General features: G+C 34.6%; 1 protein-coding gene across 2 annotated transcripts in view; it reads left to right on the forward strand.

Annotated features, from left to right (window-relative positions):
- Positions 1-25,354, forward strand: part of LOC110631208 (dicer-like protein 4) — a 42,817-nt gene that overhangs the window by 1,502 nt on the left and 15,961 nt on the right. The window contains exons 3-21 of one of the 2 annotated variants that reach the window (XM_021778954.2): positions 396-506; positions 1,735-1,875; positions 1,989-2,061; positions 2,713-2,777; positions 4,910-5,053; positions 5,137-5,274; positions 8,277-8,415; positions 17,278-17,374; positions 18,157-18,349; positions 19,372-19,532; positions 19,624-19,830; positions 19,906-20,168; positions 20,251-20,525; positions 20,595-21,016; positions 21,203-21,303; positions 22,302-22,526; positions 22,666-22,895; positions 23,979-24,443; positions 24,585-24,857. In XM_021778954.2, the coding sequence (XP_021634646.1) occupies positions 396-506; positions 1,735-1,875; positions 1,989-2,061; positions 2,713-2,777; positions 4,910-5,053; positions 5,137-5,274; positions 8,277-8,415; positions 17,278-17,374; positions 18,157-18,349; positions 19,372-19,532; positions 19,624-19,830; positions 19,906-20,168; positions 20,251-20,525; positions 20,595-21,016; positions 21,203-21,303; positions 22,302-22,526; positions 22,666-22,895; positions 23,979-24,443; positions 24,585-24,857 (3,723 nt within the window). The remainder of the gene's footprint in view (positions 1-395; positions 507-1,734; positions 1,876-1,988; positions 2,062-2,712; positions 2,778-4,909; positions 5,054-5,136; positions 5,275-8,276; positions 8,416-17,277; positions 17,375-18,156; positions 18,350-19,371; positions 19,533-19,623; positions 19,831-19,905; positions 20,169-20,250; positions 20,526-20,594; positions 21,017-21,202; positions 21,304-22,301; positions 22,527-22,665; positions 22,896-23,978; positions 24,444-24,584; positions 24,858-25,354) is intronic. The other variant, XM_021778955.2, reaches the window with a different exon arrangement.

Below are 25,354 nucleotides of genomic sequence, written 5' to 3' on the forward strand. Positions count from 1 at the left end.
CATTGCATAATGCGGTTGCATTTGCTCTCTTTGACACTTACAGTGCTTTTAATTTAGTTATCATGGCTTTGAAACAATTTATCTGTCACAATATAATTTCTTATGATCTAAGTTCTAGTAGTAATTTGTTTGTCTACTCTATTTCTATCTTAATTATCCTGCTTGTGGAGTTCTTAGGCATGACATTTTTTAATGCTGTCAGTTTTATTATTATTTTTTCTATCTATATGATTTTGTTGATGCACAAGGCTTGACAAGTTTAATTAATTTTCTTTTAGATTGGTGTCCACGTCTAAAGACAAATTTAGTTGCCTAGCTTCAAATATCTCAAGGCTAATATTAAAAGTTAGCCTGTAGAATATGCATGGTCTGATCAATTATGTATTAATTTGTAGCAAGCCAAGGTTATAGAAGAATCTATTGATTTCAAGGTCGGGATATATTGTGGGAGCTCCAAGCACTCAAAGAATCACTACGATTGGGAAAAAGAGATTGAACAATATGAGGTAGCCATACCAATTAGTGAATTTCATCATTATTTTCTCCATACTTTGCTAGACCAGGAACTTCTTGCTATTTTTGTTATAAACTTTTTTTTTTTTTTCCATTTCTCTGATTGTAAATTATGCATTTTATTGTTCTAATTCATTTAGAAATCAAAGTTTGAATTTGACAAAAGTTATTATGAAGGGTATATGCAATATTTTAATATGAAGAGAAAATGTTTATCAGAGAAGAAATTTGCTTCTTTAGCTAGGATTTTTGAGATGTGCAGTTATAGAGATAAAAGTTCTTTTGGAAAGTGATTTCGCAAGCAAAAAAAGGGATGGGATTTCACAGTTCAGATGTCATAATTTGTCATATGGAAAACAGTAAAATCTTATTTTCCAATATTTGAGTTATAGACATTTGGGATATGCATTATAGGAAATGGGGGTTGTTTTTGGAAGTTCCTTCACTGAAGACAGGAATGGACTCTTATCATTCAGATGTTATGATTTATCAAATGGAAAACTGAAAAATGTTTTTTTTCAATATTTAATATAGTAGGTTGCAAATTTGCATTATATTATTTTCACTTTTCCTTTATAAATATCTGGTCCTTATCCATTGAATGACACATACATTTATTTCCCCCCTTCCATTCAGTATCAACATGGCACAACAAGTCAAACCATGCCATTCTGTTGACATCATCTTTTACTGCCCGAATCACTAATGACACACCTCTCGGCAGCCAGTGCTACTGGTATTAGACCACCAGACCAGTGCCATTATAGAAGCACTGCTATTAGCAATGTTGGCACCACCACTTTAGCCACTATAGAAAATGTTGCACCACCATTACTATTGCAAACACAAGGCCATCATCATAACCATAGTTATATCATTGTTTGCCACTGCCACCATCATCAGCATTGCAGGTGCTGTTTCTGCAGCCTCAACCATGTCATCTCCATGGCCACTATGTTTATGAATAATAATTATTACTACTCATTTAACTTTCATTATCATTTTGTCAATCTCTTGCTTTAGGTAATCTAAATGAGTAATAAAACAATTGGAAACTAAGAAAAGCAAACATGTTCTTGTTTTCTGATGGAGATGAAAACTGAAAATGGAAAGGAATATTAAAAGTAGAAAAGCAAAAAATTTTTATCCCACAGAAAGGGCATTTCTTCTGCTAGTATTAGTGAACCTTGGATGATATATAATGTGAATATTTTTGTGCAGGTTCTTGTAATGACTCCTCAGATACTACTGCATAACTTAAGTCATAGCTTCATCAAGATGGAGTTAATTTCTCTTTTGATATTTGATGAGTGCCATCATGCTCAACTCAAAAGCAATCATCCTTATGCTGAAATCATGAGAGTAAAGACCTGGTTGAATTGTACTGGTGCACAAAAGCCACAGAAGCACATGCACATGGACTGTTAAACTTCTGTTTTTAATTGGCCTGATTTAGCATCCTGACAATTCTGTAGGTATTCTACAATGCTAATGATGGAAAACTTCCCCGTATATTTGGCATGACTGCATCTCCAGTTGTGGGGAAAGGTAAATCTTTTATCAGTCAACGGGTGTTCTAGTTCTATTGTTGCTAAATGAAACTTACCTATTGCATAGATAGTTTTCATTGAGCTGCTTACTTGTATGGTTTTGATGAAGTTTTATGGAGGCCATAGTTTGGTATCTGCACTGATTTTGCATTGATTTGGTTAATGCCTATAGCCCTAAACCCTCATGATTCAAACTTCGGTTAGACTTCTTTATGGAATATGGATTTCTCTAATACTTAAAGGGGGTTTTGTAGCTGACATGCTGAATGCAGCACAATGAAAAATATTTATTGCAATACTTTAATTTCACCCTCTTAGTTGCCTTTACCTATGGAAAGGTGGTGGACATCACATCCTTCATAGTTCTTTGTCATCAATCAAAATATCTTCTTTTACTAAGAAAATGCTCATAATAAACAATGCCTAATAATTTAAATATTCAATTTGAAGAAAAAACTAATACTTAAGACTACTAATCAAATAGCACTTTTTCAAATTTCCTTTTCCTTGATTGCATCAATTTTCTATAGTTGGATAAACGATTTCCTCAAGTCTAAGAATGAAAAACTACCAAAATTTGTAATTCCTTGGACTTCATTCATAGTTTTGAAAACTGTTTGTTAATTTCCAGTATTTGCCTCTCTTTCAGGTGCTTCTAATCATACAAATTTACCAAAGAGCATCAACAGTCTTGAAAATTTACTTGATGCTAAGGTATGTTATGGAAAATGCTAGGTTGAGATACTAATTGGGTTTATGCTTTGTTTGATTTCCATTTCTTAAATTTAATCATTATGCAACTCTGCTTTTTTCCAGCTTTATTCTTTGTAAGATGAACTCTTCCTAAAAAAATGTTTCATGTTGCGTAGAGAGACAAGTGAAGCAATGGAAATACATATTAAAGATGCTTTTTTTCCATGTTGAGGCATGATGAATTGGATTTATGAGTGTTCTGTTTGTATTTGCATTTGCATTTGCATGTCATTGAAAATGTTTAGATTTTGAGTCAGCTTTAGTAGATTATTAGCTCTGGAGTTGTTCTGTTGGGACACAAGTGAAGTGGCTTGTTCAAAAATTTAAAATCGTTTATCACCTCAAATGGAGGGCTAGCCATGGCTTATGTCAGTGTGAATCAAGTTGTGCAAGTTAAATGGGTTCAATCAAGTTGGAAATGTACTCGGCGGTCAACCCTACCCTTCATTGTAATGTTAGTATATTTGTTATGAAAAATTATTAGCACCTAGTATTACCTTTGCTGTTTGTCTTATTGGATTCAATTCAGTTTTGTCCTTGAGTAGAAAGGTGGACTTGGTCTATGGACTTCTCCGGAAAATTGAAAATTCTCTTTTAAATTCCTCCTTTCCTTACTTGTCCTCTGCCTTTCAACTCACCCAATAAAATATGGAGAGTGTAAGCATTGCTCAAAGTTGAGGTAAGGGCTTTTCAGAAAAGGTGGTGTAATGAAGCTTTATCTCTCCTGATTACAAATTTTATGTGATAAAAGCATGGTGAGTTTCAGTCACTTGTTGTGGGTGGCTTGGGCATTTTGGAAATGTCCTTTTGACATCTTTGAGGAGCTTTTGGTTTGTCTAGAATCTTTAGAGATTTGTTTTTTTGAAGTGGAAAGGTTTTGGTGGTAGGATAAATGCCAAGTTCTTAGGAATTATGCTCTTTATTGTTTTGTTTTGAAACTTTGAATCCATAGAAATGCATATGTTGTTGACAATCAAGTATTTTGTCAAAATTTTCTGTTGGACATGGTGGTGCTTTTGGTTTTTGAATAGGCTTATATTTGCAGAGCTTTTAGGGGTTTCAGTTTTCTTGGTGTGTTCTCGAACTTGGTTGGGGGATGTTACTTTTTTAGCCTGTATTTTTATGAACTTGGTTATAGTTGTCTATTGATTTTATAGGAGGTTTTTATTGTCCTTTTCTCATTAAAATGTTTGCATGTACGAAAAAGAAGCACATAATATGCAACAGATGCATGCCTTGGACTGTCACGACTCATGATAGTGAATGTGCATGTCCTTTTGATGGAATAGTTTTATCAAAGATCTCGCGTGACTGTTTGTGCTGCAAACTATTTGTTTATATTTTGAAAATCTTTTTGCTTCCTTATTGTATAGACAATTGTGGCTTATTGTATACAACAGTGGTTGAAGAGAATCTTGAATCTCTAGTATATACAGAAGTATACATGTCTGCTTCTTTTTTTCTCATTCACATGCTCGCTCAAGGTGCTACCCTGATCCTATATTGAACATCCAGAAGTAGTCAGGGTCCTCTGGGATTCTCCAATCATTGAAAATGTACAGAATAAATTGAGCTCTAGATAAGCAACTAGCGCCCATATCCTTTGCTTAGGATGCAATGTAAGAAAGCCCTTTTTTATGGACATGCCTTAGCAAGGCAGAATAAAATGAGCTCTAGATAAGCAACTAGCGCCCTTATCCTTTGCTTAGGATGCAATGCAAGAAAGCCCTTTTTTATGGACCTAGCTCCCCTTTTTAGTTTTTTAATGTCTTAGCTATTAGATAAGTTTGTTTTGCATCTTTGAAAAGCTAATGGTGATGCAGATGAATGTGTTAAGCGTTCTCTTTGCTTATGATCTGCTTTATTGGCTATTGCGAAGTGTAGTTCAATATTGAATCTCTTTTCATGAGACCCTGTTATTCCACTGCCTCTAAAATTCTATAAAGAAATCACAGTCAATGAAATGAGAAAAAATAAAATCCAATTTTCCTTTGCTTGCATGGAAGTGTATGCTTGATGTACACTTGGCGTGCTGAGCTTGTTGTTCCAGCGTTAGTAGCTGATCTCTATTATGTTTCAATCCTATCTTTCAGGTTTATTCAGTTGAAGACAATGAAGAGCTGGAACGTTTTGTAGCATCTCCTGTAGTTAAAATATATCTGTATGGTCCTGTTGCAAATGGCACATCAATTAACTATATGACTTATTGTAGTAAGCTGGAGGAGATAAAACACACTGTATGTTGTTTTTCTTTGTTTTTACAATAATTTTGCTTCCCTGAATCCTTAGTTTACTTGCTCTTTCATTGTTGGATGGACAGTGCATATCAGAACTTCACAAGAAGGTGGACGATTGTCAAAGTCTTCAGGGTCTTCGAAGTACGAAAAAGGTTCTCAGTAGAATGCATGACAATGTGGTATTTTGTTTGGAAACGCTTGGCCTTTGGGGGGCACTACAGGTAGTCTCTTGCAACATCTCATCAAGCCTTCTAGTAGTTATTTGTCATCTGTAGTCATTAGTGCGGAATCTTAGCTCCTTTTCTAATATAAATTTCTTACAGTAGAGATATTGTGGTTTTTGCAGTAATGGTTGTTGATTTAAGCATAGTTATTTGAGTATGCTTATTCAACTAGTTTCTTATGCCTGATAACTAACATTTTCAGATTACAACTAATGACTTCAATAAACCCACAACACTTCTTACATGCTCATGTAAACATAGTGATTAATAGATGTTAAAGTGGTAGGTTATCGGTGTGTGCTTGTATAGTTCTGTAGGGAGATTATCGGTGCTGATATTGCAACTTGGGGTGTTTGGTTCAGGTGTTGACTCCTACTCTTCCTAAAGTCTGGAACAGGAACAGACCTTTGGTTCCTTGATATTTAGGTTCTAGAATTAGACCAAATTATGGTTATGGTTCCAATTTAGTTCTATCTTATGTGCAATTCGGTACAGTTTCAATTTTCAATCTCAATTTTAGTTTGGATTTCAACTTGATTCTTGATTAAAACTACAACACTTTTGTGTTTGTGTAAGAAAATGTTAAAAGAATTTTAAACTTCTAACATCAAACAACAATAAAAGCAATAGTATTAGCATCAAAATAATAATATTAATACAAAAAGATATTCTTAATAGGTAATTTATATTATCTTCTACCTACTTAATTATGTGGTCTTTACTCTTTAACTAAAAGATACATATGTAAAGAACTAAGAAGTATGTTGTATGACTAGCATGTGATATAGATATGTAATTAAGAAATGTAAGATGATTTAATGCATTTATGTCTGAAATGATAAGAAAAGGGTAGAAAAATAAAATAAAATATTAAAATTTTGCGCAAAATCCCATTTATATGCTAAACTTTATTTTTTAGACGATAAAGTCAAAACTTTAAGATTAGTCACATTTTTAGCCAACAGACTAAATTGAATTTGAAAAAGTTAATAGTAAACTACAATATGGTCTTTGAAGTTTTATTTTATTAATAAAATAGTCATTTAAAATAAATATTTTTATTTTAATTATGTTCTTAGTTATCATTATTAAATTCAACCATGTCCTCTTTTGTTAATTTATTATTTTCCCCTTTAATAATAAAAGAATTGTGAAAATTAATTATAAAACTACGCTTAACATATTTTAATTTTTTTTATTAACAAATACTAAGATAATAAAATAGTATTTTCAATTTAATTTTAACAGTACATAAAACTTTTTTTTAACTCTTGAAACTTATATACATAATTTTTAATATTATTGAGCATAAATATTGATTATAAACTTTTGATAGATTATCTTGTTGATAGTCAATAATATTAAAAATCATGTACATAAGTTTCAGTAACTAAAAGAGATTTTAAATATTGTTAAAATTGATTTAAAAATATTATTTTGTTATTTTAGTATGTGTTAATAAAAATTAAGATATGTTAAATTATTGAGAAGGGCTGAAAATAATATAATAGACAAAAGAGAACATTGTTAAATTTAATAAACATAATTAAAATAAAAATATTTATTTTAAAGAATTATTTTATTAATCAAATAAAACTTCAAAAATCATTTTGTAATTTACCATTAATTTTTTAAAATTCAATTTAGTCCATTAGTGAAAATTGTAACTAATCTTAAAGTTTTGGCAGTGTCTAAGAAATAAAGTTTAGGATATAAATATGACTTCTCACAAATCTTTGGATATTTTGTCCAATAGGCCTCTTATTAAAGATAAATTAGGTTATACACACACATATACACATGCATAATTTTGGTTCAGTTCTTAATGAAGACCAATAAATATAAGTTTTATTTGATTCATATAATAATGATTCATTTTAAGTTTCAGCATCGTTTCAATTTTAGAATCCCCATGAACCTTGCACAGCACTAGTGGCGGCTAGTTTGTGGAAAGAGAAGGGCTTTATAACTGAATCTTTCCTTGGTTGTGTGATATATTCATAAACCATGCCAAGTATTTATTTATTTCTTTGTACTAGGGGACTTGTAGAGTTGGCAACACATTAGCGAGGTTAGCATTTTCAGATTAAGTTCTGTTACTTCTCTGTTATGAGGTAGCTAATAACCGACTTAAAACACATATGCTCTTTGTGGTTGAACAACTAAAAAATGAAATAAAAATAAAACAAAAGTTGCATAATAAACATATAAAGTCTACTATCTAGTTGAGATCCCCCCTCATTTATGTCCTTGAGAACTGTAACAAAATAATATTGTAGCTCTTTAGATTGTCTGATCTCAGCAGTTGGAAATAGCATACCTAAAAAGACAGAAATCGTTCTAATTTAAATACTGCTACATGAACAATGGTTTTTAATTTCTTAGAACTAATTCTTGTTCCTTCATCATGTATCTTGGGAGGTAAAGTAGCCATTTATGTAGGATGGTTGTCCTTGTGGCATCAAATCACCCCCCCCCCCCCCCTAATTGGCTGCCAAAGAGAAAGCTTTTCTTTGATAATTGCTTCACTATAAATGAAATTCTGTCAGCCAAAAATGACAGGGGAACTGGCAGGTTTTCATGACGATTTTGATTTGTAAGAATGAGAACTAATTTGAAATTTGTAACTTTGGTCCCTGGTACGGAAAAAATAGGAGCTTGCCTGCATGAGAATAGTGAACTGTCTGGTCTAATTCCTTGGTCCCATATCTGGATGCTTGGTAGATGTGAATTAGGGATGTCATGCCTATGTTTTATGCCAGTGGGCTCAACCTGGTATGGAACATTCTTAGGTAATGCTCTTCCAAATTGAAGATGGTGATCTTCAGTTGCTTAAAAACTGAATGACGAGTATGAAAAGGAATCAGAATACAGAATTATATTGTAACATATTTCTGCTACCTAAATTTTAGTTTCTGTTTGATGTCTGTTATTGATGGCATGCTTTTTGGTACATTTCAATCTAGCTTCTCTAGATTTTCCCTCTTCTGTTTTTGAAGGCTTGTCAAATTCTTTTGAGTGGTGATCCCTCTGAATGGAATGCATTGATAGAAGCGGAAGGACATATCAGTAATGACTCTGTTTGTGATAGATACCTATCTCAGTCTGCAAATTTCTTGGCTGCTGTCTGCACAACAGGTTTGAATAGAAAATTTTTGTTGCATCCACTGTCATCTTCTATCACCAAGACTAACTTTATCTGTTATTAACAACGTCAATATCTTGAATTTTGGTGGTTGATTGATTTCAATTTTAATGATTAGTCAAGGGCAGCGTTATTAAGGTCAGTGTACCCTGTGGCCTTAGGCGAGAGGCAATCATGCTTTAACTAGTTTTGAGTAAAAAAACAAAAAAAGAAGGAAAAATATTTTTATTTGCATAAAACTACTCATTTTCAAGAGTTCTAAATGTAAAAATAAAATTACAATAAATAGAATTGAGTCAAGTAGTTAACATCTAAATGTCATAAATGCATAACATGATTTAACTTGTTCTGTTGTCTCCCATTTAATCTAATTAAAACAATTAATTGCAAATAAATTAAACAAGGAATTGCAATTATAATTTCTGAAATTATAAAATTACAAGCAATAACACGACACTTATCTAAAATATGCCAATTATAGAATTAAAAGGAATAGCACAACACCAATTACAAGGCACAAGCAATAACATAACACCAATTACCAGCAATAACAATATTCCAATTATAAAATTACAAGCAATAAACAGAACCCCAATTATAAAATTACAAGGAATGATAAGAAATAAAAGTTATGCTGACATTCTAAACATATAGATACAGAAATTATCAACATATAACTGCTGCATATTGATTCCAAATTATAAATATGTATGCTGAAATTTTGAAGTTTAAACATAAATATCAAACATAGTAAAAATGCAGAATTTATTTTTTTTTATAAAAAACAACACTTCTGCCCTCCGAAGACCTTAAGTGTTGCTGGCTGCCATATTGGAAAGGGGAAAAAATACGGAAGATGAGAAGAGAAGAAGAGAAGAGGAGGAGGAGAAACGTGAAAAGGGAAAAAAAAGAGTGATCCTGGATGTGCAGGATGCTTGGAGAGAATAGAAGAAAAGGAGAGGAGGAGGAGGAGAGTAGAGAGATAAGGGAGACATGTCTATTATCTACAGTGTTGCTGGCTGCTCTTCCCCTTGAGTAACCTATGTTGTTTGATGCAGGGAAGCTCTTTAAAGGGAACTTTAGACCTTAGACTCATTAGAGAAAGAGAGAGCCTTAAACTTTACTCTGTAGATAATTTGTGAAATTCTGCTTATTCTTTATTGCATTAATAGTCTCTTTAAATAGAGATTACAGGAGAGGATTTGACCTTTTGTAAAATAGGAAAGCTATAAATAGATAATTGCAGAATATTAGAATGATTGCAGAATTGCTAAATCAAGCCTGGAATTCAGGTGCTAAATTGCTGCCAAAAGATCTGACTGTATTGCTGATTTAGCTCCCCTGTTTATGCTGTCCACGTCGGCTGTACCTCTGGCCTATGAATGCATCTGTAACATTTCTTCCCTCCTGGAGAAAGAGCTTGTCCTCGAACTCGAAGTCAGGATAGACTGTTCGGAGTTGGTCCACAGAACAGATTCCCAAGACGCATCAGCAACATTAAAGCCACACCAATGTACCAGTACTTCCAAGTGCCACAATTGAGATGAGCATGCAGAACTATGCAGAACTGTACAAGGCTCTGGAAGAATACAACCATCTTGTACAGGTGGTAAAAGAGCAGGAGTGGCAGGTGGGGGGCCATGAAAAGCTTTGAGTAGCGAAATGTGAAAGACATTATGCGCCTTGCTATCTGGTGGTAAGTCCAATTGATATGCAACTTGGCCAATTTTGCGCACAACAGGAAAGGGCCCATAGTAGTTGGGGGCAAGCTTATGGCGTAATGGGGGGGTCACATACTTTTGACAATGAGGATGAAGGCGCAACTAGACTAAAGAACCAAATCCCTGTGTCCCTTAGTCCTCTATACACTACTTAGCCTGCTGGAGATGAGCCCAAATGTTAGCTAAAATGGCATCTTTGTCAATTAATCTTTGGTCAACTGCCTCAATATGGGATGATTCGATGGTATAGGAGAGGAGGCGAGGAGGATTGCACCCATAGAGAACAGGAAACAAAGCAGTGCGGAGGGTCGTATGGAAGGAAGTGTTATTGCAGTATTCCGCCAAGGAAGCCAATTTGTTCACCGTTTGGGAAAATCACCCACAAAGAAACGCAAATACATCTCAATTGTCCAATGTACCACTTCTATTTGTCCATCGGATTAAGGATAGTGAGCAGAAGAGAATGCCAATTTAGTACCACAAATGAAAAAGTTCCTTCCAGAAGTGGCTAGTGAACATCGCGGTCAGCAACACTAGTCGCCGTGTAGGGATGAGCCAGAGGAAGAAAAGTGGTCCACAATTAACAAGACAGATTTGCCCCTTGATTTGGGGAGACCATTAATGAAATCCATGGTAATGTCAGCCCAAACCTGTGTGGGTACACGAGGGGCTGAAGCAATCTTGCTGGGCTGAGATGCTCAGATTTATTGCGCTTGCAGGTGGGCTAAGCGGCAATGTAATCGTAGACAGATGACTTCAGGCCCTTCTAATAAGAGTCTTGATGCATTCAATGTAAGGTTTTCTGAACGCCTTAATGGGTAGTGTCATGGATGCCCGAGAGGATGGTAGCAATTAGTGGAGAGGTGGAGGGAAGATAAATTCTATTTTTGTAGAAAATAAGATCATTCCGGATGGCTCAAGTATTACCTAATGGTCCTTTTGCATTGTGATCTTTGAGGCTGGGTAAGTCTGCAAATTGGGTGTATTTCAGCCTTAATCTCATCGAGGAAGAGGAGTTGGTGTAGAGCTGGTCCTTAATAGGCCGACGAGATAATGCGTGTGGATGATAGGGACTCGAATGCCAAAACAATAAAAGATAAATTCTCAATACTAGTAGTGGAAAAATTGTTGCACGAATTACATGGGGTACAATATTTCACTAAGTTAGATCTCAAATCAGGATATCATCAAGTCAGAATTGCACCGGAAGACATTGACAAAACAACATTCCAAACTAACCATGGGCATTTTGAATTTCTTGTTATGCCCATGGGGCGCTCAAATGCACCATCAACATTTTAGGCTTTGATGAACGAGGTTTTTCAATCTTACCTCCGTCAATTTATTCTTGTGGTTTTGGACGATATTTTAATTTATAGTAGGACTTGGGAGGAACACCTTGAATGCATCAAATTGGTTTTTTCATTGCTGCGGTCACAACATTTATTTCTAATGCAGTCCAAATGTTCCTTTGCCATCACCCAAGTAGCCTATTTGGGTCACATTATCTCAAAGGCTAGGGTGTCCGTAGATAAAAACAAAGTTTTTGCAATAATTGATTGGCCAATTCCTCAATCCATACTTGGAAAGAGAGCTTAACACGGGCCTTGAGTCGAGCAACAGATCTACAGATCCATTAGGGTTTACTTTCACTGCAAATACCCATTTACACTCAATAGTCCGCTTTCTTGAGGGCAAGGAAACCAACTCTTAAGTGCCATTAGTCTCTAGGGCCATCATTTCCTCTTCCGTTGCAGCACTCCAACCAGGATGGGATAAAGCCTCAACAACAGTATTAGAGATTAAAATGGAATCTAAAGCAAAAAGAGGAAACTGATTATAAGAAATAAAAGATGAAATAGGATAGGTGCAAGCACATTTACCTTTATGAAGCATAATGAGAAAATCTAAGTCAGACTGAGAAGGAATGATGGGAGCAGGATTTGCCAATGAAGAAGCAGGTAGTGGATCAAAGTCAAGGTCATCTGGGCGTCTCGAATAAACATGAACTATAGGAGGGTGGCTAAGCACATATGCTGAAGGAGCAGGAAGATTCTGAGGATGAGACAAATGGCGAACAGCGTATACCAAAGAGGTGATTTTTCTCCCCCTATGTGTCATAAACAGATGATGGTAGAAAGAATGGATTAGATTAGGGAATGTTGCATCAGCAAACACAAGGTACCAATTAAGTTCAGGACCGATTAAGTTTAGGAGAAAAAACGACACTCTTTTTTAAGTCGAGAGTAACCAAGAAAAACATATTTTAGTGATTTGGGATCTAATTCAGTAATCTATGGATGAACATTATGAACAAAACAAGCACAACAAAAAAGATATGTGATTTAATAGGAAACAAAGATTTAGTGGAAAACAAAATATTATAAGGGAGATTATCATGAAGAATGGGGGAGAGCGTGCGATTGACCCCATTTTATGAAGGAATGTCAACACAAGAAGACTTGATGAATAATCCCTTTTTGTGACAAATAAGGTTGAAATTTCCCATAAAGATAATCTTTAGCATTATTACTTCGCAACAATTGAATAGAAGTATTATTTTGATTTTGTCTTTCAGCAGAGAAAGCACAAAAAATGAAGAATAATTCTGAATGATTCTTCATTAAAAATAACCAAGTATTAATAACTAAGTAGTATGGAGAAATCATCGATAAAAGTAACAAAATATTTGAAGCCAAACTTAGTCACAATAGGACAAGGACCCCAAACATCTTAATATATTAACTCAAAGGGGACTTAAGCCTGTTTATTGATTCGAGGTATTATAGGTAAATGATGATGTTTGACAAATTGACTCGAATCAAACTAAAAGATATTGTTGCTTAGCTGTTTGGAACCACAAGTATTCTTTATAGTCTTCTCCAGTTAAAGTGATTGAATCTAGTTCTTGAGATTTATTGCTAGGTTGTGGAAGCATACCTTCTTCATTAGATTGAGCAAGATGAGCTGCCGACTTGCCAGTATTATCGGGTTGATTGGATCGTGATGGTCACCCATGCAATGCCCAACATGCATCCCGTGCGTGACCTTTCTTATCACAATAGGAGCAATGAAACTTCTTCCCTTTACCTTTGCGATTTCCTCATTGTCCTTGATTCTCTTGCTGCACAGCCAAAACTGAGAATTCTATATCTGTAGCGTCACGCTTGAAATACGTAAGAGCCTAGCTGACACATCTTCTAAAGTTGAAATAACTGAACCAGTCAAAATTTAATCTTCACAGAGCAAAGGTCAGATCGCAATCCAATTAATACTAAAACCATAAAGAATTTATCATGTTGTTCTTCTTGCATCAACATCATCAGTAAAAGGCATAAGAGAATTAAATTCATCTTTTAGTGTTTCTGCTTGACCCAAGTAACTAGCCATATCCTGATGATTCTGTTGTAAGTGAACCATATCTGACACAACCTTATAGCTGCGTTGTATGTCATTAGTATATGATGCTTTGGCCTTAGTCCAAACCTTTCAACAAGTTTTGCAAGACTGAAACAAAGCAAACAATTTTGGATCTAACGAATACCATAGAAGACTACATAGTTGAGCATCAATCTTAACCTAGTTGGTTCTATCAATGGCATCTTTTGTTAAATGATCATCATACCCTTGTCCTAAAAATCATAATTCTACGGATGTAGTTCAAGACACATAATTATTACTTCCTTGCAACTTCACCGTAGCAATTGAAAAGAAAGATTTAGGAGACTCATTGAGGGTGTCGAGAGAGATTATGGAACAAGGGACTGAATAGGGACCTGAATTTGCTAAAAAAGGAGGATATGTGCTTGTGAACAGTAAATCTGACATTATTGTTCACAAGGGACATGTGAAGACGGACTGGGCAGGTGACCAGACCCATTGGGCTAGAGTCGCAGGCGCCGGGCGATGCTGGAGGAAGAGTCGCTGGCGTGAAACGGTAGCCGAAGGACAGTTCACTGCCGGCACGTGTTCCGGAGGCAGATTGCTTTGAGTGGCACGTGGGACCAGTTCTGGCGGCGATGCTTCACCGGGCGGCTGATCAAGCCGGCAAGGAGGATGGGCTAGGTGGTGAGACCAACTGATTTCTAGAAAGTCTGCAAAGCAAGATGATAGATCTACCACTCACAAGTGAACCAAGTTTCTTGGCTCTGATACCATGAAACCGATAATAAAAAGAAAGAAGAAGAAAGCAGAAGCTTTGAGAGAAAATACTTGATTATTCCCCTCAAGTCAATTGGGGTATATATACTACTTACAAAAGTACATACTAGGTAAGAAAATAAATTAATTCTCTAATTATAGCCTAATCATATGTCAATCATATCACATAATCATGTCCCTAATTATCACTACAAATCTAAGCTATTTATAGAAAGAATCTCAACAAAGATAAAGACTAAAACTGTGGACATAACTTCTTTAAAGCAGAGAGAGAGAAGGATGCCCCAATCGACAATGAATATTAAAGGGAGTTAAACTTGTGGAACATGCAAAAGATTTAGGAATTTGTTGATTCAGGATGTAAAGACCCTCTTACTCATTCTCTACCAACAATCTACTTTGTCGAAAGATCCTGAAACATACAATGCTCAAGAAAAAATTAGACAATAATTTAGTGCACGAGTGAGCTTACTAATAGAAAGAAAATTAAAAAAGAACTTAGGAAAACATAGTATAGAGGACACAAAAAGAGAAGGTGTTAGTTTGACATGTGCAGAATCCATGGCGTAAGTTTTAGAGCCATCAACAAGAGTAACATAAGAAGACGATGTATGAAACTCGAGATTAGACAAAAGAGTAGAATTACCTAGCATATGATCGGTAGCACCAGAATCAATAATCTATTTTGAGGAGGAAGACACAAGATATGCAGAAGATTTACCTGACTCAACAATAGCAGTGATAAGGGAATTAGAGGATTTTAGAGATGTCAATACTGAGAGAATTGTGCATACTCATTTACAGATATCAAAATACCTTGATCAGGGGAAGCTTCAATTGCCATATGCGCCACTTGTGAGCGCTGATTCTTATTTTGAAGTTTCAGATACGTCTTTTTAGTGTGCCTAGATTTATAGCAATAATAGCAAATGATTTTGCCAGAGTCGGGAGAAGGAATTGCTTCCCTAGAACGCTGAGATCCTCTACTACCAAAACTTCCCCTGTTCCCATCTTTATTCTTTTGTTTGCTATTGATATTACGGCTAATAAGGACACTAGTGCTGTATGAAGGAATTGGAGAGGAAAATTTTGTATGCAACACTCTATTGAAAGCATCATGCAAAAATGAAATTTCAGGACCAAAGAGAAAATGAGATTTAGCCATCTCAAATCCTGGAGGGAGCTCGTTGAACTTGTTGAGTTTTCACATCTGTGCTAAAGGACATCAAAACATTAAGCTCCTCTTAAACTCTTGTAGAATCCATAAAATATGCAATAAGTGTTCTATCCTATTTTTCAATTCGATAAAATGCCTTATACACCTCATAAATGCAAGAAATATTATATTTGTCTGAGTATAAGAACTCTAAATAATCCATTAATTCTTTAACAAATTCACAGTGATTAATAAGATTGATTATCTCGCTATGAATGAAATTTTAGATCTGCAAAAATAATCGAGCATCATTCCATATTCAAGTTTATCTAATGTCATCAGTTGGAATCTTACCTGGGAATCTTTGGTAAAGTGATCATCTATTCTAATGCTTCGTAGATAAGTACGAACTGTCTTACTCCAATCCATAAAATTAGACCCATTTAATTTTTGTTTGAGGGGTACTAGCAACGTCCAGCAGCTACAAGTCATATGGTATCAAAAATATCCATCTAATTGTAATTGTTATAGAAAAGTCAACTATTGTATTATTATGTTTCTTTGTATTCCTACATAGTAGCTTAACTAGAGGGATTACTTCCTAAATAGCTAGAGACAGATGTATATAAATTGCATTGTGAAAATCAAGCTGCTCCTCACACTGCTTCTAATTATGTGTTTCATGATCCAACTGAATATACAGAGGTTAATTACATTTTATTCATGAAAAGATTTAATAGAGGATAATGTTAATAGGACTCATCAACACCAAAGAGAGATTTTTACTAAAGCTCTGGATGGAGCTTGGGTAGATTATGTTTATAACAAGTTGGGCATAATTAATATTCACTCTCCAACTTGATGGAGAGGGGGTATCGTGGAAAAGTTAGCTATTGTATCAATGTTTTTGTTTGTATTCCTAAACATTAGATTAATTATAGGGATTACTTTCTCAAATAGCTAGAGGTAGATGCATATAAATTTGTATCTCCATTTCTTGAAATATACACAAGAAATTCAATTATCTTAACACCAATTACAAAATATTCAAACAATTCAGATCCCCTAAAAGAAACTTAAGGTTTGCAAATAGGACCCTACCCCCATATTGAGAATGGATCATAATTATGACCTTAGCTATGCATACGTGACTCTGGGTACATTGCATCAAAATTTAAGAAGGCATCATTTTATGTAGGCATGCATTTTTGCTTACATCTCTTGGAGTTTGTTGATTGTGTTTACTTCTGTTTTTATACAACTTTCTCTCTCTCTCTCTCTCTCTCTCTCTCTCTCTCTCTCTCTCTCTCTCTCTCTTCACTATATATATATATTGTGCACAATGCATTCAACGAATGAAAATCTTGTTGATTACTTAGTACCTCTTGTCTCTAACATGTGCTTTTGTTAAGCTTTGTCCTATACTTCCAGTTTCATTGTCTGGGGACTATACTAAGATTTATTGTGGTTGGTTAGAAGGGATTTGGATATAAAAATGTAGCATAGGTCATAGGATTACACTCGTGTCTAAAACTAGCCACAATGAGAGCTACTCTATTATATTGTTAAGCGGTCAGACTTTCCAGTTCTCTCTGGTTTTTATCATAAATTATTAATATACTACGGGATAGAAGTTCAAATTTTGTGTCCCAGATTATGTTAGTTGCTTGTTTCTCTCTCACTGGAACTTAAGATATTGTGATGCATTTAATTTTTTTTTTTGCGCTTGCATATGGTGTTAATCAAAATTTTATATGAAAATTTTGCATCAATCTTCTTCTAATTTGATTCAGACCTTGTTTTAACTGTTGTTTTAGATGGCATGGCATCTGATATCTCTGGTGTTGAGGTTCTGAATGAGCCTTTTTTCTCAAGAAAGCTTTTACGCCTTATTGGAATCCTTTCCACCTTCAGGTTGGTTATTAGTTTTCATAGGATTTTGTGAAACATTCTTTTAGGGACTTTAATAAAATCAAGTTGGCTATTGAGTTGTTCTTTCTGTTTTATCTTGTTGCTTGCAAGTTTGACAATGTTTACTACCCTTGCATATTTTCATTTGGCATACTTATTACCTTTTTGTTCAATTGTGGGTCTGCAACTATGCTTGGTTAATGCATGTAATGTCCACTAAGAGAATATTTTTGTATTTACATAAGAATGGCTGTATGTTATTTCTTTGTTTCTTGTCATGAAAATGTTCTTTTCTATTTTGATCCTCACAATGATGGTAACTGAATGATTTTCTAATGATAGGTTTTGATTATGTAAATTGTGGGTAACACTACAATCTCACTTTATAAAGTATTGAGAAAAAAGGCTGGACCTACTCGCCTCCAAAAGCTTTAAGGGGGGAAGAGGGCCCATAACTTTGTAAGGGCCACATTACCCAAACACTTGGAGCGTGTAACACTTATGGATTCCCAATGTTAAATGAAGAGACTCCCATACTATTTTAAGAAAATGGGTTGGGTTTAACTGAATCCAAAAGCTCTTGCAATGGGAGTAGAGTGCCCATGGGTTTATAAGAGGTCCCAATTCCCAAACCATTGTGGAAGTATAATGCAAAGCTTCTTTTTATTCATTGTTATCATTCTCTGTGGTCATGGGAGTTTTGTTGTCCTACAATGATGTTTCTTGCTGTGGATCATTGGCCTTTGATGGGCAGCTCTTTGACAACTTCTATTTTACCTTTACAGGTTGCAACCAAATATGAAGTGTATAATTTTTGTAAACAGGATCGTTACTGCAAGATCCCTTTCATACGTATTGCAAAATCTTAAGTTCTTAACTTCTTGGAATTGTGATTTTCTTGTTGGGGTCCATTGTGGACTGAGGAGTGTGTCTCGAAAGTCCATGAACGACATTCTTGAGAAGTTTCGAACTGGAAAGGTAATGTTTAATCTTCATTCTAGCATTCTGTCAGTGTTGGTCATTTTTATACAGTGGCATTTTAAGTTTAAGCAAATTAAGATAGCCTATCTCACTTGAAGTAAAAAACAGGCCTGATTTCATGTTAAATTTCCAAGCGCTATCTGATAATTGTAAGAGAGTTTGCAAGTCTTGTTTGCATATCATGTTAGATGGGCACTTTCAGATGTGTGAAGCATCCAATTTTACTTTAATGACCTTGGCCCAAGCCCCTTTTCTGTCCCTTGTAACTCTTTAGGAAAATGAGCTAATTCTGTAGGCCCTACAATATTTACCTAGCCTAGCACCCTTGTTTGTGCTTATAACATTGAAGATTAAACCACTTAAGTCAAACTGTTTGTGTCTGAGTTACTTTGGTGGCTAGAGATTTGGCTGTGTAAATGGCTTACCATCATCCTTCTTGGGTTACTTTCGTGGCTGGGTATGTAGGCTTTATAAATGGCTTATTTTCCTCCTATTCTCGCGTTGTACGATTCTAATCTCTGGAATGTTAATGTCTACATAATTTCCTGAACTGATGCTGAAAGTTTAACTAAGCCTTAATCCCAAACTAGTTGGGGTCTGCTATATGAATCCTTTTTGCCAATTTAGCTCTGTTTGAGACCAGTTTCATCATCAATATTCACATCTCGTTGAAATAAAAGGGGAAACGTTGGAAATGCTTTGGACAGTTAATTTTCACATCATACTCATCTTGTTACTGCTTTGATATGTGATTTCGAAACTCTAAGCTTGCTGTGTTCTTGTGACATGCTACATAAGCACCACCTGCATAAAAATCTAGTGAAGATGACAACCAAAATCATTATAAGCGGCAAATTTTTATCATTAATGCCATGCAGAACCCTAATTGTTTAAGGTGTTAGAGACACTGGATTGGTAGGTGGTGTTTGTCCATGTAATTCAAGTATATGGCATGTATTAATACTAGCTTCTATAAACTGAGGCCAGTAATTAAATTCCTGTTTATTTTGATTTGACAGTTGAATTTATTGATTGCTACTAAAGTGGGTGAAGAAGGACTTGATATTCAGACATGCTGCCTTGTTATACGGTTTGATCTGCCAGAAACTGTTGCCAGCTTCATACAATCTAGAGGACGTGCGCGTATGCCTCAGTCTGAATATGCATTTTTGGTGGACAGGTAAATTTTCTACAGCATTCGTATGTGTGCAAGTGCATGTGTCTTGCTGCTTTCCCCTCATCTCCTAACCAGATAATTTCTCCCTATTCAGTGGCAGCCAGAAGGAGCTAGACTTGATAGAAAGTTTTAGAAAAGATGAAAATCAAATGAATATGGAAATTTCTTCGAGAACATCTAAGGAGACATTCATTGGTCTTGAGGAAAAAGTATATAAAGTAGATATAACTGGTGCTTCTGTCAGTTCTGCATATAGCATCTCATTACTGCACCATTACTGCTCTAAACTTCCACACGATGAGTATGACTTCCTTCTAACTTCTGATTTCAAACCATTATATATATATATATATATTGACATGATTTGTTTTTGCAGGTATTTTGATCCCAAGCCAAATTTTTTTTATTTTGATGATTTAGGAGGAACTATATGCCACATAATTTTTCCCTCCAATGCTCCTCTACATCAAATTGTTGGCAAACCACAACCTTCACAAGAAGCTGCTAAAAAAGATGCTTGTCTGCTGGCAATTGAACAATTGCATAAGCTGGGTGCATTGAGCAATTTTCTTTTGCCACATCAAGAAGATGCAGATGAAGAGTCAGCGTTGCCTTCTTCTGATTATGACAATTTTGAAGGTTGAAATGTTCAACTCACTTTTGCAACCCTATAGTCCCTTTCTATTTGACAAGCTGTTTGATAAGTTTTGTTTGTTTGCAGATGAGGGTTCTCGAGGTGAACTGCATGAGATGCTAGTTCCTGCTTTATTGAAGGAGTCATGGACTACTTCAGAGAACTGGATCTATCTACATTCTTACTATTTAGAATTTTGTCCTGTTCCTCGGGACAGGACATATAAAAAGTTTGGTCTTTTTGTCAAGGCACCTCTACCCCAAGAGGCTGAACAATTGCAACTTGATCTTCATCTTGCTCGTGGTAGATATGTGACAACAAAGCTCGTCCCGTTGGGACTTGTGAAATTTAATACAGATGAGGTAAACTTTGATAGTTTAGTGAATTCATAATGCTTAACTTCCGGGAATTCACTGATTATATGTGGACAGATCACAATGGCAATGAATTTTCAAGAAATGTTTCTAAAAGTCATCCTTGACCGATCAGAACTCATTTCAGAATTTGTTTCCTTGGGGAAGGATTCTTTTTGTAAATCAAGCTTTACTTTCTACTTGTTGCTTCCTGTCATTCTGTGGGGCTGTGGAAATGGAGTGACAGTTGATTGGGATATTATAAGAAGTTGTTTATTGTCTCCTGTTTTCGGAAACATGCAAAAAGAAAATTTTCCTTCAGGTTCTCATTTGCAACTTGCCAATGGTTGCAGAAGTATAAGGGATATTGAGAATAGTTTAGTTTACGTGGCACATAAGAAACAGTTCTACTTTGTCACTAACGTAGTTCACGGAAAGAATGGTCTGAGCCCACACAAATGTTCAAGCGCTCAAAGTCATCTGGAATACCTAAGTGAAATGTAGGTAACTTTCATATCCCATTCATATAATCCATTTAGTTTCCCCTGAATAGTTGTATGCTGTCTTCTCCCTACTTTCTGCTTTTAGGAAAATTCACATGTTAAAAGAATTTTAAGCATCTTATCAACTGTATAGTATTTGATTTTCATTTTATCGCGAGAGATTGATTATACTTTCGTTATTAGGTTTGGCATTCAACTTAAATATCCTAAACAACCTCTTCTTCATGCAAAACCACTCTTTTGTTTGCACAACTTGCTACACAACCGAAGACAAGAGGATTCTGGTAATCTTTTGAAACTTCCATTTTCCTGATTGCATGATTATTATTACCTGAAGTTGTCCACTTGCTCATTAACATAATAATTCTCCATCTTCTAGTTGTGTGGAGAAAAATTCTGACGTATATGCAGCGAATTTACCTCTTTTTGGTGAACATGAAGGTGCTCTTCAACCAAGTTAAGAGAAAATAGAAGAGAAATTTAGGCTCCTTTTGGTTAGTGAAAAAAATAGGGTGCGAATGGGAACTTGAATAGGTCATTATGATCCCTAGTATTTCTCGTGTAAGGATTGGAATGTGATTCCACCAAATAAATGGGAAAATGGAAATCAACCAATCCCTCTTCCGCCTTCTCTAATTAGATTACCATTTGCATGGAAATCATGACTAATAACTATTAAGTCAAAACCAATTACTATATATCAATTTCAAATATAAAAATTGAATGTATAATAAAAAAATAAAAATAAGAAATAATCTTTTGACCATTTATAGCCGTGCAATGGAAATTAAATTAAAAAATACCATCAAAATTGAAAAAATAGTTTTATTAGTTGAATAAAATAAATTTGGAATGTCAAGGTCATGTCACATGGAATAGAAGATAAGAAAAAATGAGCAAAAAAATATTTAAATTAAGAAAAGAAGTCAAATAATTTATTTAATGAAAAATATTTGCCAATAAGAGCTTGTTGTGTGGAATAAATTATTAAAAATATTTTTTTAAATGTAAAAAAGTGAGTTTTTCTTTTCAATATCTAAAATAAGACGAATATTTTGAAGAATTGCAGAAATTTAAAAGAAGAATTATTTGTAACATGTGTTTTTTGTCACCTTATTTAATAAACTTTAATGAGGATATTATGATTTTTTTAAGAAAATTTTGGTTAATTAAAATAAAAGTTTCAAATACTATAGCATTTTTCTTTCTCACCAATCATACAGTTACATGCTTTATTTAGTATTAAAAATGAATTTTCATATTGATTCTTTTTTTTGGGCAGAAACACAAGAATTGGATGAATACTTCATTGATATGCCTGCTGAACTTTGTGAGTTGAAGATAATAGGCTTCTCTAAAGATATTGGAAGTTCAGTTTCTCTATTACCATCAATCATGCATCGTTTGGAAAACTTGCTTGTAGCCATTGAATTGAAGAGCTTGTTATCAGCTTCATTCTCAGAGGGAGCTGAAGTTTCTGCCTTTAGAGTAAGGCCATACTGCAGAAGTAATTATTTTAACTATTTTTTTTTTCTTTTCTTTTTTCTATATAACTAATGGATTTCAAAAGCAATTAATTAAATTAAGTTGGCCATTATATTAGTAAAATTGTGCTGGTGATTCTTGCGCGGACTTTTTCTTGGCAGTAATTGCTTCTTCATATCAGGTATTAGAAGCACTTACCACAGAGAAGTGTCAGGAGCGTCTATCTCTTGAAAGACTTGAAATTCTGGGTGATGCTTTTCTCAAATTTGCAGTTGGTCGACATCTTTTTCTTTTGCATGATACTCTTGATGAAGGGGAACTTACTAGGAAACGTTCTAATGTTGTAAATAATTCCAATTTGTTAAAGCTAGCAAGAAGCAGAAACTTGCAGGTATGATTAAATCCTTTAAAATTATGTGTAAATTTTCCAAATAATTTTTTTTTATCTATGACTTTCCTATCACTCAATTATTTCTATACTTTTTATAATTGATAAAAGATCTTAATAAAGAAGACAATTATAAAATGAAGAATACAAGCTAAATAAACCATATAAAAGCATAAAACAGATGAATTTACACTCTCCAGTGTTCTGGAGTTTCAGCTAAAGATACTCTTCAGTATCTTTCTGAAGTATAACCCACGACGAGTTGTGCAAAATTATTTTATCCAACAGTCCTATAGAACTAGACACTTATTATTGAAGATGGATTTAATATTCCAGAACACTGCAAAAACTGTAGAATGCCTCGTTCTTTAAGCCTTATCCTCCTATCAAAAGCTCTAAATATTATTTGCAGGAGCACTCTAGTGTCTTCATACAACTCATTTTCCTTGAAAACACCATAAACAATAGATAACATTAGGCCTAACACTCACTCAAAAGTTTGTAGGAAGAATAAAATAGTTTCTAAAATTTGTCCTTGGACCAAAAACAAAATGATATCATCTGTAAATATTAGGTGGGATTCCCGCTGTCGGCAATTGTTGAAATTAAGAATGATAGAAAAGAGAAGAAAAAATAACAAGAAAACAAATTTACGTGGTTCGGCTACCGAGAGATTAGGTCGACGGACATAATAGCTTAGAGAGTTGCATTTTATTCACTTGTGTGTTAGCATAATGAAAAAAAGTCCATATTTATAATGCAAGTACAAGACATATACAGAATTCCATAAATCACTCCTAAAACTACAAGTATTAATCAAGCCAATAATTTGCTAATCTTATCACATGATTTTCTCATGGTCATATCCCATGAATTAAGAGAAAACTTCAATTTTAACAGAAACAATTCCTACACCATTTTATCTATCACAGGGATTAGAATTTCCAGAAGACACATGTATTCACAGTTCACACAGAGATTAGAATATAAAACTCAGTGGGAAAAATGTGACTGAACTTTTTATGGTTTGGTTCCATCTCATTCCATTACCCAAGTGGATATGATTTTTTCCATTTTTTTTTTCAGGTATACATACGTGATCAACCTTTTGATCCCTGCCAATTTTTTGCCCTGGGTCGTCCTTGCCGTAGAATTTGTACTGAGGAATCAGAAGGAAATATTCATTCTCAAAACAGAAGCCATGGCCATGGCCAAGCAAATGCTAATGATGTCAGATGTAGTAAAGGTCACCACTGGTTACATAGGAAAACAATTGCTGATGTAGTTGAGGCTCTTGTTGGGGCATTTATTGTTGATAGTGGCTTCAAAGCAGCGACTGCATTTCTTAAATGGCTGGGAATCAGAGTTGACTTTGAAGCTTCAGAAGTTATCAAGGTCTGCCTAGCAAGTGATAGCTTCCTGCCACTTGCTCGTTCCATAGACATGGTTGCCCTTGAAAATTTATTGGGTCATCAATTTCTCCGTAGAGGTCTGCTTCTACAAGCATTTGTGCATCCTTCCTACAACAAGCATGGAGGAGGCTGCTATCAGGTCTGTGTTCATTCTTCTCTAGTTAGGTACTAAGCAGTAACTGATCCTCGCTTCATTGTATTTCTTTTATCTTCTAACCCGCGTTGGGACAATTTCTATTCTGATACTGCACCTTGTTGATACTTTGATTGTTTCAAACAGAGACTCGAGTTTCTTGGGGATGCTGTATTGGATTACTTAATCACATCATATCTCTTTTCTGTTTATCCCAAGTTGAAGCCTGGTCACTTAACAGATCTGAGATCGGCATTGGTGAATAACAGAGCCTTTGCCAATGTTGCAATTGGTCGATCTTTCCACAAGTTTCTTATATGTGATTCCAGCAACCTTTCAGAGGCAATAAAAAATTATGCGGATAGTGTTAAAACACCAGCATCAGGAAGAAGTTTACTTGAAGGCCCAAAATGTCCCAAGGTAAACACTGGAAACCTTATTTTATCATCTTTTTTGTTTTCCTTGAAGGAATTTGTATTAGATCCTTCTGAGCGTTTTGATTAGGTGCCTCTTTAGTTGCTTTTTACAAGGTTTTAAGTGTTGATGTGATATTACATGTTTTGATCTCGACTTCTTGAGAAATTTATTGATGTCATTCTTTTCCCATTCATAATTTGAAGACCTAATTGGTAAAATTATAGGAATAATGAATATGATAGATGAAAATTGTATCTTTGATTAAAGGAGGCTCATGTTGATCAAATTATCACAATTAGACATTTGCTTCAACTTCCAATCATATGATACCTTGTAAGTGTGAGCTTTTATGAGCTTTCTAAACACACAGTCTTATTCCTAGAAAGTATAAGTTCATATTTCAATAATATTTTATAAATTTTAATTTGTCATTTTGGATTTTTTCCCTTTTTCTTTTTTCATTTTGTTCTTCCCTGTTTTGTTGATTTAACAAGAAATAA

Source organism: Manihot esculenta, chromosome 14 (genome assembly GCF_001659605.2).
Source record: "Manihot esculenta cultivar AM560-2 chromosome 14, M.esculenta_v8, whole genome shotgun sequence".
Lineage (NCBI taxonomy): Eukaryota > Viridiplantae > Streptophyta > Magnoliopsida > Malpighiales > Euphorbiaceae > Manihot > Manihot esculenta.